This window comes from Petaurus breviceps, unplaced genomic scaffold (assembly GCF_028583685.1).
Source record: "Petaurus breviceps papuanus isolate PSGF00001 unplaced genomic scaffold, PetGlider_PUasm1.0 90994, whole genome shotgun sequence".
Classification (NCBI taxonomy): domain Eukaryota; kingdom Metazoa; phylum Chordata; class Mammalia; order Diprotodontia; family Petauridae; genus Petaurus; species Petaurus breviceps.
Window position 1 is genome coordinate 2,137,930 of NW_027187393.1, and position 17,587 is coordinate 2,155,516.

General features: G+C 42.6%; 1 protein-coding gene across 1 annotated transcript; it reads right to left on the reverse strand.

The window, feature by feature from the left end:
* Positions 1 to 684: 684 nt before the first annotated feature.
* LOC138153456 (rab11 family-interacting protein 1-like) lies at positions 685 to 7,279 on the reverse strand. The gene is made up of 4 exons (XM_069077572.1): positions 6,897 to 7,279; positions 5,350 to 5,554; positions 4,632 to 4,722; positions 685 to 2,127 (listed from the first exon to the last, which is right to left on the reverse strand). The coding sequence occupies exons 1-4, from the start codon at positions 7,277 to 7,279 to the stop codon at positions 1,640 to 1,642; spliced, it is 1,167 nt and encodes a 388-aa protein (XP_068933673.1). The 3' UTR covers positions 685 to 1,639.
* Between the last annotated feature and the right edge of the window lie 10,308 nt (positions 7,280 to 17,587).

Sequence of the window (17,587 nt, forward strand, 5' to 3'; positions counted from 1 at the left end):
TCCATCATATCATCACACCTACCTCTCTTCCTGCTGCTGTCCAAGGATTAATACATACTTTCATATTTTGAAGTTATAAATATCTCTATTTTCATAGGAACAAGCCAATGAATGATGGCAATTGGGGGAAGGCTGTTAGGTCACATCCACGCATTGTTCTCTGTTCTCTAGAATTTTGAAAGGGTCTAGGATACCTTTCTTTATCTTGCTAAAAAGTATAGGTCATTTCCCATGAAATTTTGTACCATTATAATGTTACATACCACTGATTTCATCAATTTGGACATAAATGAGGGTTGGTAGGACTCTCGATTCAACCTTGCCGACTTCATATCATTGCACCATTTCTACAACCTGTTGTGGATAGAATGGGACAAAGGACCTAAATTCAGTGACTAATATTTGTTTATAACCTTGATGTATTATCTGTATTTCTGGCCTAGAAGAGTGCTCTGTGTGTCAAACTCTGGTGTCAAACTCAAATAGAAAAGAGGTCGCTAATCTGTCCATAAGGATCGTTGCTGGTGTATAAGGACTTAGTTTTAAAATGTAAATTTCCCAATTGCACTTTAATTTGGTTTGGACTCTGGAGCATTGTAGGCCACAGGGAGCAGCATGTTCAGCCCCTCTGGTCTAGGCTACAGGAAATGGATGTTTCTGGGCTAAGTGTAAATCAGTCAGAAAATTACACTGTGGTTCACAAAGAATGTTTCTTTCCAATGCTGGCTAGTGGGTGTGATCTGGTTCAATATTATAGGACTCTGTGAGGTTACAGAGACTCTAAAATGGTCCTTGGTCCAATAGGCCAAGAAAATTTGCTGTCAAGTTTCAAAAGAGAAACAAAGTAAAAGTGGCCATGTTGTAAAGTGTCCACATGAAATGACACACTAAGAAAATCCAGGTTAAGTCACAGGATAACAGATTTAGGGCTGGAAGAGATCCTAGATGTTATTTAAATCAATGCCCTTCTTAAAGATGAGGAAACTGAGGCATAGAGAGGACAAGTAACATACCCAAGGTCACAAAGGTAGTATAGTCACTCAGAGCAGGTCCTCCTTTTTATTAAACCACAAGTCGTGAACAGTACTATTGAGGACCATAGTCTGTCTGACAATGTGCTCTATATCTGTATGCATGCATGCTATATATGTACATATATATTCCCATAATAAAGTCAAAAGGGCTACTTTGTGTGCATAAGATACTCCTACCTATTTCCCATGCATGGTATTAGAATGCCAGATCAAACATACTTATCACTTTTACTGACCAGCATTGTGTTCTGCACCCTATAACTACTTAATAAATGAATTACAGAATTAAATGTGTTTTAGGGAAATCATTATGTTGATCTCTCCCTTAGAGAGGGAGTCAGGAGAACCCTGACAGAAAGTTAATAAACTCTTTTTAGTAGTTGTGCATCTTAAGTCTGTGACATGGGATAACTTAAAGAGTCAGGAGCCCAGAATCTGTACAGAAGTAAGCCTGTACCAGCTATGAATAGCAGAAGGATGATGATGGAAGGAACAGACATTTTCTTCTACATGAAATATGATGCATTTTAAAGACATATATATATGGGTCGAGTTTTTTTTTAAATAAAGGCTCTTAAGTAAAAAGGTTGTTACAGCAGGAATAGTCATGCATCAGGGGATAAACCTAAACAGCTAAGGCATGAGCCATAGCAACTATGGAAGCCCTTTGATGAACTCTGCTGTTTCTTTGAAGTGGGCTCTTTAGGAGCCTGCTGCTCTAGGGAGAAGGAAGGGGCAGATGAACCATGTGTCTTGTTAGTATGTAGACTATTCTGGGATGTACAGTCTAGGTTCTCTGAAAAGATCTCCCAAAAGTCTTCACAGTCCCTTTCCTTCGGGAGGCTTGACTTCTTTTTGCTGAATGGAGTAAGTGCCTTGCTGGCCGGGTCCGGAGGCTCTTGGTGTGGCAGCCGGAGTAAGGAAGGTGACATGGTTGGATAGCTACTTGAATGTTTTGGTATCGAACTGATACCATCTGTGCATTGATTTAAATCCTGGAATATCTCTTGGCAGGAATGAAGTTTGAACCCCAAGCCTTGAGTACTGTCTTGTGTGTTGACATCTGTTTCCAGGGCCAGCATAACAGGTGATGCTAATGGATTTAACAGAAAAAAAGAAAAGAAAAAAGAAAAAAAAACACAGAAAAACTAGAGGCAATAATTCACCCACTCCAAAGTTAGCTGGTTTAGAGTAAAGACTTTCTGAAAACTCAGAAAGGTAGTATAGCTTGTCAATGGTAAATGTTGTAGAAACAACAAGCATTTATTACATGCCTGCTATGGACAATGCAGTGTACTGGATGTGGGGGGATACAAAAACAAAGTGAAAAATTAACCCTTGCCCTCAGGGAACTTACATTCTACTGGAGAAATACAACATATACCCAGAGAAGTAACCATAAGATAAACTGGTAGGTGAGGGAGGGAGAGAATTACCAATCAGGGGAATCATAAAAGCTTCTCTTAAGAGGTGGCACCTTGCCTTTCTTGGATTCTAAGAGGCAAAAGTGAGAAGGGAATGCATTGCTAGCATAGAGAATTGCCTATGCAATAACAATGATGTGGGAGATGAAATGCCAAGTTTGGGTAACAGTAAATATAAACGTTTGGCTAGAACTGGAGAGTACTTTATGAAGAGTAATGTGAAATAAGCTGGGAAAGGTAGACTGGAGCCAGGTTGTGACAGTCTTTGAATGCCAAACTAAAGAGTTTATATTTTATCCTAGAGGCAGGAAGGACCACTGAAGATTACTGAACAAAGGAGTAGCATGGTGAGATCTGTGCTTTAGAAAGATGATGTTGGCAGGGAAAGGAATCCAAGTAGGGAGAGCAATTAGGAGGTCGTTGCAGTAGTCCAGTTGAGAAGTAACGAAGGCCTGAACTAGTGTGTTTGCCTTATGAGAAGAAAAAAGGGGACCTATTTGGGAGATACATTGTGGAGACAGAATTGACAAGATTTGTCAGTTGACTAGCTGTGATGAGTGAGAGAAAGTGAAGTGTCAATGAGTCCAAGATACCACGTGGGTGACAGTAAGGATGTAGGTGCATTCAACAGAAACAGGGAAGGAGTTTTGGAGGAGAGGCCAGTTAAGGGCCCTTCTTCAAAGATAAAGATCCAGTTTTGGATATGTTGAGTTTGAGGGGCCAAGGGGCATACAGAAAGGAATATCTAGTAGGCACTTGATGATGTGGAACTCAGGAGAGAAATTAGGGTTGGATATGTAGATTTGGGAGTCATATCTACAAAGATGATCATTGAACCTGTAGGAGCTGATGAAAACACCACCAAGAGAGAATTGGAGAGAGAAGGTTTGGTGGATATCCTTCTCTTCTCCCCCAAGGGAGCAGGAGATGAATAATGACTTAGCAAAGGAGACTGAGAGGGAGCAGCACGCTGAGTAGTATCAAGAATGCCAGAGGAAGAGCTTTTAGGAGGAAGGAGGTGGGTCACAAGTATCAAAAGTTACAAATAGGTATAAGGATGAGACTGAGAAAAGGCCATCAAAGTTAGCAATAAAGTAATCACTGGCAACCATGGAGGGAATGGTTTCAGTGTAGTAAAGGGATAAGATTACTAAGAAGCAAATGGGAAAGTAAGGAAGTAGAGACAAATGACACTTTTTCCTAGGAAATTTCCTGTGAAATGAAGGCAAGATATGGAATGATACTTGAAGGGATGGCAGTCAAGTGATTTGTTTTTTTTAATGATGGGGAAAATTTGAGCATGTTTGTAAGCAGTAGGAAAGGAGTCAGGAAAGGACTGCTGTGCACTAATGAGATCCTAGTTGAGATTAGATTAACATAAATTTGTACTGGGGCTCAACTAGTGTTCTGTAGCACAGGAAGGAAAAAAGAAAGCACATGGTAAGAGTAATCCATGACTGAGGGTGGGTATGATATGAGAGTCAAAAGGACAAGAGGGTAAAGAAGTCACAAAGTCCTTGAGACACAGAGGTAACTAACAATAGGGTCAAGCATGGGAAGGGAGGGAAATGAGAACAGAACAGGGGGGATGGATTAGAAAAGTGGGTAGGGGTGAAGTAGATGGAGTACTTGGTGAGGACACAGAAAAGGATTAAGAGGAATGAAGCAGAGAGGTGGAATAAAAAGACTCTGATAGGAGAGAGGAATTTGAGAGTTCTAGATCACAGAGGTAGATCTGTCAGCTGATCATGAGACCAAGAGTATCTCTGTGTGTGGTGGTAGTAGGGCAAAGGTATAAATCATGGGAATTGAGGAGGTTGCTGAACAAGAAGGCTGGGGTTTTTGAGGGGGCATCAATATTTATACTCACAACCCCAAATAAGTAGGTAAAGATTAAGGTAGAGAGGAAGACTTGTACTGAACTCCTTTGAGAAAGGAGGAAGAATGACCTAAGGGTCAATAGATAACTGTAACAAGGATTTGGATAAGGTGATATACAGACTGATGGAATAAACTCCAAAGGAGAAAAGGTAACTGAATGATAGCGGCAGAGGGATCGTATGGAAGTAGCAGGGAGGAACAAGTAGTAAACCACTAACCTAAGGTTAAGTGTAGTCATTATCGTTATCAAGTTAGACACTCTTCTTTTCAAACCCTCTCAATAACAACTCACCTCTAGCTGGAAATGTATATCCTGAAGAACTAGGGGTAATAATTGATGCCTTCTCTGACTCGTTAACATAGCTGTAGTCACCAATACTGGGCTGGAAACAGGGAACAAACAGAGGGTAATGGATCTTGTAGATGTAACAATCCTATAGTTTCATGGCATGTTTCATAGCCATCTGGCAGGTTCCTAAGCTGAATCTGGCAAATTAATTAGCCTCAAGACTGAGGGATCTGAAGTCCTAGCAACTATTAATTGAAATTTACCCAAGTTTTGGTCCTAAAAGAAATTCTGTCCCTGTATATGAGGATTAATGTTGCAGTGATATATGCTTAAGACTAACTGCCATCTCCCCGTAATCCCTATACTGTGGCTTTAACAAGCAGGTCCTTCCATATTTCTATCTACCTTGATACTAGTCAGAATCATATCATTCTTTGTTTTGTTTTGTTTTGTTTTGTTTTTGCCTTTTGGAGGGCAATTGGGGTTAAGTAACTTGCCCAAGGTTACACGGCTAGTTTTTTTTTGTGTGTGTGGGTGTTAAGTGTCTGAGGCCAGAACCGAACTCGGGTCCTCCTGACTCTGGGGCCAGCGCTTTACTCACTGCGCCAACTAGCCACCCCAGAATCATATCATTCTTAAGAGATTTATGTATAACAGGTTCTTTAAAAACTAGGGTAAAACAAAAAAGAAAACAAAGATGTCAGGAGACACAGATTCTTACCATAGGAAAGGGATTTGCTTTATAAATCTTGCTTCTCTTGCTCATTAATCTGCTGTGGAATTTGCCAAAGGATGACCATGACCCACTGTCTCTTGGAAAAACTGGTTCCCTGTCCTGGCCTGAAATCTCCATGAACTGAATACTGAGCTGTAGACGTCCAAGGTACTTGTTGGTCTTCCTGCTTTTGGATTGCAAGATGAACCACCTACATGAAGGAAATTCCCAAGAAGTCACTGGAAGCTAGCACAGTCATACTATCTTACATTGGTTTCTGCCACTTTAGGAACTGCCCACATACTATGCCAGTGATACCACAGCCACTGAAATCTTACCCTACACATAAAATGAATCTTTTCTCAGGCAGCTAAAATAGAATTTCTTCTTAGCTTCTTAAAACCCAGCTTCCTCTTTTACCTCCATTTCCCTTCTATGTTTTGGGTCTGCTACCAAACACATTCTCCATCTTGGTTAACATGTTTCCCTGGTTTAAAGGAAATGAGTAACAAATTGCTCAATAAAATATTCCCTCACACCAAGTGGTTCTATAGAAACTGAACTTAATCAGAGATTAAAGAAATAGTTGATATGCTGAACTATTCCTTTTATTCTCCCTTTACCCAAGGGTATTCTTATATAAAGTTCTAGAAATAACAAGCCTCAGTTACTTCTTTTCTTTCCTCTACCTTGATCACCAGGAATCAATGTTCCTTCTTCCACTATTTGTTTTTACCCTTTCAATGGCCTGATCCCTCTTCTCATTTTCCTCCACTTAACAGATTCTCCCTTCACTAAAAACTCAATTTTTAGGTTGGGTTTTTTTTTCCTATTGTTCAATATTCCCAGTAATATTTATAGCCCACTCTTGGTTACCCATGGTGATGGGAAACTAAAACTCGTGAATCTGTAGCCTAAACATTTCATTAAAGCTGATAATTTCAGCTTCTCCCCTCATTTAACCTTTTACCAGCTCAGATAACAGTAGACTCAACTGAATTTCATCTGGAGGAGAAATTGTTAATGGGTAGGTAGTAGCAGGGAAGTTAAGCAAAGGTCTAATAATTCACAAGCTGGAAAATCATTCCCTAAATTACTTTCTTAGTTTTATTTAAATATTTTCCCATTGCTAGTCACTTTCTAAAGGGTTTACAGCTTCCTTTGAGCCTTTAAGGAAGGAGGAAAGATTCATAGGTCCAAGAGACTGATGTGGTTTAATATTTTGTGATTTTTTACTTAAAGTATCCCATGCATACCAGGGGACCCCTGATATAAAATGTCCACTTTACCTGTGGAGGAGATAGTTGATGAGAAAGACAAATTTATTCTAGAGGGATAGCCCTACTAATTCATAAGGTTTTCGTCCTAGACTGACACCCTTGCAGAGGATTGTGACCTTGGCATGATGATGCATTCCTGTCCATTCATCTACTACCCTTACTCCCTTCTGCTGCCTGCTTCAGCAGAATGAAGACGAGTTTAGATATCCTGAATCTGTCCTTAAGTGTGTGGGAATCCCTCAGTTGTGTATGGGAAAAGCCAAGTCTGCTCACTCATTGTTTCTCTTGGTTTTGTCTTGAAAAAGCTGCTTCAGAGAAATGGATATCTGGCCCAGGAACTGGTCTGCAAACCACTGTGAATGATGCTTGACTGTTAAGATGAGGTTAGGATCCTCCAAAATATCCAGTTTACTAGGCAACCAAAGGATGCAATCCTCTTTCCACTCAGGACTCAGGTTGTGACGCACCACTGAGGTCATGTATTTCTGTTTCTGGAGCCGGATGATCACATAGGCATTGCTAAACCCAGAGCGTCCTTTACCCTGTAGATTCTGAGCCCTAAGGATCGTCAACTGCACATGAGTTGGGTGCCATTCTTTTTCCTTGACTGCCCTGCTGAGTAAAGAACCAATTATCACTGCAGCCCCTTTACCCATGCTAATTAGACCCTGTGCCAAGAAATGCTAGGTAGTAGAGACTAGCAGATCCAGATATACTTACAAATGTTGTAGAATCACTTAGAGCCACTGGAGAGAGAAGGGACAGACCTCCACCTTTAGAGAGGGACCCTCTGAAGTACTATGAGCAGAAGCTTCCAAAAGGGAGGCCAGTTTGTGGCAAGAAGGAATGGTACCTTTCGCTAATGGAAGTTTGGATGGGTCCAAAGGAGTTGAGGGTAACAGATTGATTCCTAGCAAGAGCTAGAAAGCTTCCTTTTCTGGAAGCAGAGACTCTGGGAACACGGAACTCTCTTGGAATGAAAGGGAGGAGATTCTCAGTCCTTCTATCTGTGGCAAATAGACACGGGGAAGCACTCTGAGGGGATTCCCCTTGTGTGAAAGCAGAAGCCCCCTAGGGGTTCCCCTGGTGAGGAAGCAGAGACACCCAGTAGACTCCCCTCGTTCGAAAGCAGACACGGGGTGGGTTCCTCTTGGGTGGAAAGACTCATGCTGCCCTTCTGCAGCAGCAGAGACCTTCTACCCCAGGGGACACCCTATGTGGGGAGGCAGAGACTCTCACAGAGGTTCCCCCGGGAGGAAGCAGAGATCCATCCCCCTACACCCTTGCAGAGATGCAGAGATTCTCCCCCAAGGGTTGCCCTTTGAGGAAGCAGAGACCCCTTCAGGGAGTGTCTTGTGCGGAAGCAGTGATGGCCTCCCAACTCTCCTTGTTGGGAAGAGGAGCCCCCACTCCCTTTGTTGGTTAGTAGAGAGTCCTTCCAAGGGCCCTCCTTGTGGGAGAGCAGGGAACCCCCGCCCCACTCTCCTTGTGAGGAAGCAGAGACCCTGGGGGGACACCCCTTGTGTGCAGATAGAGATGCCGGGGTATCCCCCTCCTGCAGACAAGGGCCAGGAGCAGGGCGCTGGTCCCTCCCGGGAGAGGGGGGGAAGTTAGCGGCGGGGACTCGAGCCGCGCATCGTCAGTTACCCCTCGTGGGGCGCGCGCTCCTTCTCCTGTTCCATTCGCTCTCACGCCAGCAATGCGCGCTCCGCCGGCGGAGGCTCGAGCTGTTCCTCCGTCCCATCCCCCGCGCACGCTCACAAGGAGGCTCTCTGAGCAGCCTGACCGCGTGCACGGGCGTGGCGCGAGGAGGTGCTAGATTTCTTTCTACCCCAGGCTGCCTTATGGAAGAGCGGCAGGCCCATTCAGAGCAGGGGCCAAGCGGAGTCTGCCCACATCGAAGGACACTCCGCATTGCCTTAGAGCCAGGCCTGGGATGCTTTGCTAAAGAGGGCATAGCATCATAAATTTATAGCTGGAAAAGATCATAGAGCCAATCTGGTCCAACCTCCCTTACTTTACAGATGAGGAAACCAGGGAGAATTTGCCCAAAGCCTCATGCATGGGCAGTAAGTGTCGGTAGAGTTAGGATTCAGGCTCCTCCTCTAAAGCCGGCACATTTCCCCTCTATAGTAGGCTGTCTCTTCGAGGTCTTTTATAAGTAGAAAGCAAGTGTATGGAAGATAGCATTAGCCTTGGCGTCAAGGACTCCTCGAGCCCCTGGGACTATTAATTTACGGAGTGAATTTGGGCAAGTCCCTCGGCCTAGTGGTTTAGTGCAGAAGTATCAAACATGAGCCCAATGGCCTCTTGTGGCCAGCAACACCCCAGAGTGTTCCCAGGACCAATTTAAAATGTAATTGGGAAATGTTTAACAAAATACAACAAAACAGATATCACGTTTAAAAACTAAGTTAATATGCCCCTGCAAGGAACTTTGTGTAGTTAGTGGCCCCCCATTTTGAGTTTGACACCACTGACTTTAGTGGATAGAACCCTGGAGTTAGGAAGACCTGAGTTCAAATTCTGACGCAGACCTACTTACTGTGTAATCCTGAGACAGTGACTTAATTTCTTTAGGTCTCAATCTCCTCATCAGTAAAATGGATTCAATAACCTCTAAGATATCTTCCAGCTCTAAATCTATAATTCTAGGATTCCACTCTGGGGCCTCAGTTAAGGGTTATACTAAAAATTCACTAAGAGCCCTTTCAGCTCAATTTAAGATTATACAAGGGCAGGAGTCAAGGTGGTGGGAAAGTAATTGTCTTGGTAAATCCTAGTTTACAACAGGATACAGAGAGGATTGTTTAGCCAGAGGCAGCAAAATAAACGAGCCTGGGACTTGAGTCCTTCCACTTTCCCATTGGTTTCTGTGTGTACAGGAGTTGTCTGTTGAGTGTACATAAAGGCTCAGGTTCCTCAGCTAATAAAAGCTTTCAAAGCTCCCATTCCTGGTAAAATCCAGATAAGAATCTGGATGCCCCCATCTGAGTCAGGAGATTAAATTGCATTGTACTGTGAATACGGTGAATGGAGTGCAAGGAATAGAATGGGTCTGCCAATGAATAGAGATGAGGAATGCTCTCAAAGTTGAGTTTTGGTACCTAGGGGCATGTTGTGACATTTCTTTGGTCTTTTAGTCCATAGGGGAGAAGCAAATTGCAGGTCACCCATTAAACATTTCCTTTACTCTGCTGTTTTGGAGAAGACAGACTTCTTCTGTTTAAGACTTATCTCCAAGGAACTGTCTTCCTGGTCCTCAGATTTAAGTGATTAACTTAAATTTTAGAACTAAGTAAAGACTAGAGATCATCTAATCTAGCCCTTTTCTTTTTTCTTTGTGTTTCTATTTCCTTTTAATCTGGGGCACATGTAGTGGGGTAGTGAAAATCAGATTCAAGAAAATATGAACTTTACAAGAGAAAAAGAACAAAGCAGTAGAAATTCAAGTGTTTATCAGTGGGTGTGAATTCCTTCTCACTCAACAGATTTCAAAAACTAATTACAGCTCCTATTACCATTCTTAGTGCAAATTTAACACTGCTTGTGATGATCACACATCCTCAGTACCACTAATAAGCATATTAGCAAAAGGAATCTTGGGAATTAGATGGAGCACCAGAACTGGAAGAAGAGGGAGTCCTGAAATAAAAGCTTCTATGCAAAATTGACTCCTGGTAGTATAGTCCTCAGACATAGACCTGGTCCTGACCTTTACCCCCAGGGAGCCGAAGAGCCATTCTCTGTGCCTGGCCCTGAGGAGCATTTCTATGAGTTGAGTCAGGAAGTTGAGAGTGAAAGGGATAGGATTCAGAATTGTTTATTCTTTCTCCTTCCTATCTGCCAACTTGTATTAGCACTGCTGCTGCAGAGTTTGGAAACTGTTGATACTGGTTGTTTTTAACTTGCTCATGAAAAATATCAACTTTCTGTAATTCCTGCTCTTGTCCCCCTTGTCCACCTGGGATGGACAGGCCCAGATTAACTCATTTTTCCCAGGTCAGATGGTTGATGAATCCTAGGTTTTAATCAAAGTTACTTCTGCCTCAGCTCTGAGTTAGGAGAATTTTCATTCATTAGTGTAGGGGAAAAGAGTACTCAATTTGGAAGCAGGAAATGTGGCATAGAATCTTGGCTCAAATACTTATTAGTTATGTGACCATTGGCAGATCATTTAAACTTTTCAAGCCTCAGTTTCTTCATTTGTCAACTGGGGATAATAATACTTTCACTACCTATCGCAAAGGCAGGGGTGGTGTGAGGAAAATGCTTTGCAAACATTAAAGTATTATTAAAATGAGTAATTATTGTCATGCTATTAATTCCATTGTGCACTTATTAATTCTTTGAGTCTGATTAAGTTCTGTGCACAGAGCAGTGCTCTAGGCACTGTGCTTAATTCTGTTATATGATAAATCCAGTGATAGCAATAATGGGGGCAGCTATGTGGTGCAGTAGAGAGAGCAACAGGTCTGGAGGCAGGAAGATTCCTCTTCCTGAGTTCAATTCTAGCCTCAGACACTTTCTGGCTGTGTGACCTTGGGCAGGTCGCTTAACCCTGTTTGCCACAGTTTCCTCATCTATAAAATGAGCTGGAGAAGGAAATGACAAACCATTCCAGTATCTTTGCTAAGAAAACCTCAAATGGGGTCACAAAGAGTTGCATAAGACTGAAAAGACTGAACAACTGCTGAATACATGGTTCTGTCTATGCTGGCATTGTTCCTACTGTGATAACCTTCCTCCCTTTAGCACTTCCCTCTTCACAGCCTTTGACTTTTGCATCCTGTCTTCCCACCCAAAGGGGATACCTGATGGAACTGAGCATACACTCTGAGAGGAAGTAACTCAGGAAGGATTTGTTTTTTCAGTCACAAATGGAGAAGACATGCCATTTATCTTGGTTAAAATTAAATTCTACCAGTGGAGGTCCAAGGTCTAGACCCACCCTCTCCTTCCTGAGGAGTTTCATTTATTCCCTGCAGGGCTGAACTTTTGTTCATTCATTTAACAAATTTATGAAGTACTTTCTTGTATACTGTGGGAAATGCTTTATAAAGGACACAGTCCATGACCTCATGGAATTCATAGTTTAGGATGAGTTAGGACACAAATAAATACATGAATAAGTCAAGGATTCTCCCTCTCTCCACTATTATTTGTTATAGCTCTACATGAAATGCTAGCATTAGTAATAAGACCAAGGAAAGAAATTAAAGGTATAAACATAGGCAAAGACAAGACAAGATTATCCCTATTTATTGAGTACAAGATGGCTATATACATAACCTCTCTCTTTCCCTTCCCCCCTTGAATTCTGACATGGCCTTTACTGGCTAAATGGGGGATGGATTGGAGTAGGGAGATGCCTGAGATAGGGAGATCAATAAAATGTTTACAAAAGTCCCATAAAAATTCAAAGAAGGCCTGATTTAGGGTAGTGGCTGTGTGAGAGGAGAGAGGGGGAGAAAAGAGAGATGCTGTGAAAGGGAAAAACCACAAGATTTGACAACATGGAATATGTAGAGAAAGTTCAAATGGGTGGTTGAGAATGACATCAGAGTTTTGAGCCTGTAAAACTGGGTGCTTAGTAGTGCCCTTGTAGCAGCAAGCACCCCAAGCGTCCTCAGGGTTTGCAGCTACCACAGGTTCTTGGATCTGCTTTGTTAAAGGAAAGCAACTCAAAATGGGTTAACAAGCTTACTTTAATCAGTCAGACATATATCGTTTACCTTGTTCAGGGGAAAAAGGTCAGCACCCCAAACTTCAAAATATACAGGCATAATTATCAAGACAAGAAACATCAAGTAGACAGATTTCCAAACTGTCCAACCATTACATCCATACCCAGTCAACATCTGGGTTTTCACATTCTGGGTTTTTCAAAGCCGGGGGACTCTCAACAACAGCTTCCCAAAATTCAGATCAAATCACAGAACACTTCTCAAAGTGAGTCCCAAAAACAAAGCTACACATCAGGACTTATATAGCCTTCTCCTGGCTCAGAGAATGTAACAACCTTATTGACTCACTGGCCAATCAAGAAGTATCTACTGAAAAACAAGCCTCCCCCACCCCAGGCTTCAGGTGCACATTAGCCTAGGGGCAGGGAAGATCTTTAAAATTTACATTCTTATTACAGCCCTTCAAAGTAATAATGACATTCTGGAGAGGGAAGCCTTCGTGGGGAGGGGTGTAGGGGAAGATAATTCGTTCTCAGCAACTACAGCCCATCTAATTTGAGGCATCTAAGATTACTGGGACTCAAGAGAGAGATAAGGCAGGATATATAGATCTGAGAATCATTGACAAAGAGATGGTATATGAACCCCTGAGAGCAGATGTGATCATCAAGGGAGATAATATAGAGGGAAAAAAGAGTCATGAGAGAACCTTGGAGATTACCCATATTTAGTGGTCATGACTTACACAAAAATCCAGGAAAGGAGATGAGAAGGAGCAGTCAGAGAAGAAGGTGATAAATGACCAGCAGTATCAAAGACAAGTCATTGAATATTAAGAAATGATCATCAGACTTGATAATTGGAAGATCATAGGTACTTTTGGAGAGAGAAGTTTGAGCTGAATAATGAAGTCCAAAGCCAAATTGCAGAGAGTTTGGAATAGAGTGAGAAGATAGGAAGTGGAGGCACCTAGTGTGGACAGCTTTCTCAAATTGTTTGGCTAAGAAAGGGAGGAGACATATAGGACCATAGCTGCCTAGGTTTAAACTCCAATATGATATCTATATTAGGCATATATTTATGTGTATACATGCTGTCTATCTCTTTAGAATGTAAGCTTCTTGATAATAGGGACTGTTTCATGTATCTCTTTGCTTCTCTAATAGCTATGGAAATGAGGTGCACATAGTAGGTGCTTAATAAATGTTCGTTGATTGATTGAACAAAAACTCAACATTTTGCACTATTACAAAGTACTACTTTCAGAAGCAAACTCAATTTTTTTTTTTGTCTTGGATTCCCTGGTTGCCAGTCTGGATATCATTGCATGCAATGGCCTATAGAGAGAACGGGTGACTACAAATATTTAGGCAAGACCTATCTGCCAAGCCCCACCCCCTGCCCCCAATAAGCAATATGATTCTCTCCAGCACTCTCCACTGGCCCCCAAATTCCTCCTCTCTGCCCACTCTAGTGACTCAACTAGCTTGGCTCAGTCCCTAGAGGTCAGAGGCTGCTTGGTTGATGCCAGGCACTTTGAGACCCTAACACTTTATATTCAGAGCCACAGAGTCAGATGGGAACCGAAGAAGCAAAATCTGGAGAAGAGGGAGAGGCGGTAGAATTCTCACCCCAGCTGCTGCCCAGATTTGTACAAGAGAGGTGTGGGTGCCATGTGATAATTAATGAGCCTGGCAGCACTGAGAGCCTCTAGCAGGTGGCTAGCTCTTCTGAGAGGCACCCTTCACCCTTTGTCCTTCCTGCTGATATGTAACGAAGCAAAACTGGATTCTCTGCAGGCCTCACTTTTTTTTTTTCTCCTCTCAGAGGACAGGGCCTCAGAGGCTTTTAAAAGGAGGTGAGAGGAGGATTTGTTTTGACTATCACATCCTGGTTAATTACAATTCTAGTCCCCTGGAGGCCCAGGCAGGCTAAGACATACAAAGAAGGAAGCTGTTTTGGTTGTGTGAACAGAATCATAGCATTTATTTTATTACATTTACTTTTGTATTTCATTTTTCTCAATTATATGTAAACGAAAACTTTTAACATTTGTTTAGAAAAATTGATCCCGAGAAGCACGACCTTCCCACGGTTCCAGCTTCCACCCTCCCCAATCCATGTAAAAAGGGGACTCTAAACAAACTTTGGAGCTGCAGAACCCACAAAATGACACAGAGAAACTAACCTCCCGCTGAGGACAGCCTGGCAGGCCCGCAGAAATCAGCCAGCACAGCGCTCTGGGAGCCGAGCCCAGCCCCACTCCGAGGCTTTGGCCCCAGGGCGGGCCTGACCAGCCACCTGCCAGAGGGACTCCAGATCAGCAGCAGCTGTGGCCGTTTCCAGATTTATCAATACATAGATGCGAAGGACAAGGTGAGAGGCCAGTGCAGTCTGGACTTTGGGACCCAGGAAGTGGGAGTACATGGCTTTTACCCCCGGAGCGAGAAACCGCTGAGACGCCAGCACAGTCTGCCAGCGCCAAGGTGGCGGCTTCAGCTCCTGGCCTGCAGAGTGTAGGGGGACCAAGCACCAGTCTGAGGGGGTCATCGCTCTTGCTTTAACCTGCTTGGATCTGGATTGCAGTCTAGGGTGGAGGTCCTGGGGTGTGTGTCCAGCTTGCCAGAGCGTGTGGAGACCTCAGAGAGGGCACCCATCTAATACCTCCGGCAGCTGAGAAAACCCCAGCGTTTGGGACGAAAACTCCCCTGTCTGGTGGCAGAGTCCTACTGTGGCAAAAAGCCCAAAAGTCAAATCATTGAGTGGCAAAATGAGCAGGCAAAGGAAACAAAGCAGACAGAAGATTCCAACAATACACTCCTATTTTGGGGATAAGAAAGAGCAAGGCATGGAACAGGAGGAAAACAGTGAAGTCAGAACTGCTGCACCAAAAGCTTCAAAGGAAAATACAAGCTGGTTACAGGCCATAGAGGACCTTAAGAAGCAGATAAGAGAAGTGGAGGAAAAATTGGGAAGAGAAATGAGAACAATGCAAGACAATTATGAAATGAGAGTCAACAGCCTGACTGAAGAAAATAATAACTTAAAAAACAGACTGACTCAAATGGCAAAGGAGACTCAAAAAGGCAATGAGGAGAAGAATGCCTTAAAAAGTCGAATTTGCCAGATGGAAAAAGAATCTCAAAAGCTCACTGAGGAGAATCATTGCTTCAGAATTAGATTGGAGCAAATGGAAGCTAATGACTTTATGAGAAATCAAGATGCTGTTAAACAGATCCAAACAAATGAAAGAATAGAAGGCAATGTGAAATATCTCATGGGAAAAACCACTGACCTGGAAAATAGATCCAGGAGAGATAATTTAAAAATTATTGGACTGCCTGAGAGCCATGACCAAAGTAAGAGCCTGGAAAGCATCCTCCAGGAAGTTCTCAAAGAAAACTGCCCTGATGTTTTAGAACCAGAGGGCAAAATAGAGGTTGAAAGAATCCACCGATCACCTCCTGAAAAAGATCCCAAAAAGAAAACTCCTAGAAATATTATAGCCAGGTTCCGGAATTCCCAGATTAAGGAGAGAATATTACAAGCAGCCAGGAAGAAACAATTTGAATATTGTGGAAACACAATCAGGATAACACAGGATCTGGCAGCTTCTACACTGAGGGATCGAAGGGCCTGGAATGTGATATTCCGGAGGTCAAGGGAGCTGGGATTAAAACCAAGAGTCACCTACCCAGCAAAACTGAGTATCATGTTTCAGGGGAAAATATGGTCATTCAGTGGAATACAGGACTTTCAAGCATTCTTGCTGAAAAAAACCAGAGTTGAATAGAAAATTTGACATTCAGATACAAGAAGCAAGAGAAGCATGAGAAGGTAAACAGGGAAAAGAAATCATAAGGAACTTATCAAAGTTGAACTATTTTTTTTTTTTTGAAGCAATCGGGGTTGAGTGGCTTGTTCGGGGTTGCATGGCCAGTTGTTGTTTCTGGGCGTGGTGCTGAGTGTCTGGGCCCGGATTTGATCCGGGTCATCCCGGCACTGGAGCCGGTGCTCTTGCTTGCTGAGCCACCTGGCCAAAGTTGAACTATTAACATTCCTACATGGAAAAACAATAATTGTAACCTATGAAACTTTTCTCAGTAGTTGAAGGGATTAGAAATATATATATATGTCTTTATATGAAGGTATGCGGGCATATGAATACATATGTGAATGTGTGTATATACGTTTACAGGTATACATAGATAGAGGGCACGGGACCAATTTAACAGGAAGGGATGATACTTAAAAGGTGAAATTAAGAGGTGAGAGGAATATAATGAAAGGAGATGGGGAGAGACAGAGTGGGGCAAACTATCTCATACAGAAGAGGCAAGGGAAAATGGTTACAATGGAGGGGAAAGAATAGGAAGGCAAAAGGGAATAAGTCAACCTTATTCCTATTGAATCTGGCTTGAGAAGGGAGGGAAATACACACTAAATAGGGGATCTCACCCTCCAGGAGAATAGGGGGGGAAGGGGATGTGAGGGGGGATGATGGAAGGGAGGGCAGGCTGGGGGGGAGGGAAGTTGGAAGCACCCACTTTTGAAAAGGGACAGGATCAAAGTAGAGAATAGAACAAGTGGGAGGTGGGATAGGAGGGAGGGAGATATAGTCAGTCTTTTACAATACATCTACTATGTTATTGTTTTGCATTAGCCACACATGTACAACCTATACTGAACTGCTTGTCCCCCCAGTGGGGGTGGGTGGCAGGGGGGGGAAGGGAATGAATCTGGAATTGAAAGTTTTAAAATCAAATATTCAAATATATATGTGTGTGTGTGTGTATACATATATATATATATACACATACTATTATTAATACCATCTTACATGTAATTAAGAAAAAAGATATACAGGCACTGAGGCATAGAGATCCACTGGAAAAGTTGAAACGGGTATGGGAGAAAATATGGGAGAGAGCAGATTGGAGGTGGGGATATCCTGTGGGACTGCTGTTTTGGGGGGATGGGTGGGGGAAAAACGGGGAGAAAATTTGTAACTCAAAATCTGGCGGAAACGAATGATGTAAATCAGCAGTTAATAAAGCATTTAAATTAAAAAAAAAAAAAGAAAAATTGATCCGTATTTTCTCCCTCCTTTCCTCTCTCCTCCTTGAGAAGACAAGCAATTTGATATAGATTTTACAAGAATCATAGCATTTAGAGCAAGAAAGAACCCTGGATGTCACCTAGTCTCTTTTTTTCATATACAGATTGGGAAACTGAGAGGTTTCAAAAGGTTACAGAAGTAGGACATGGCAGTGCTGG

Bases quoted from the DNA above. Each gene is read 5' to 3' on its own strand.
- LOC138153456 (XM_069077572.1), bottom strand. From the start codon at position 7,279: ATGGGTAAAGGGGCTGCAGTGATAATTGGTTCTTTACTCAGCAGGGCA. The intron at 4,723-5,349 runs GTAAGAATCTGT...CCCTGTTTCCAG, and splicing joins AAGCAAATCCCTTTCCTATG to CCCAGTATTGGTGACTACAG. The intron at 2,128-4,631 runs GTGAGTTGTTAT...TAAATCCATTAG, and splicing joins ATATACATTTCCAGCTAGAG to CATCACCTGTTATGCTGGCC.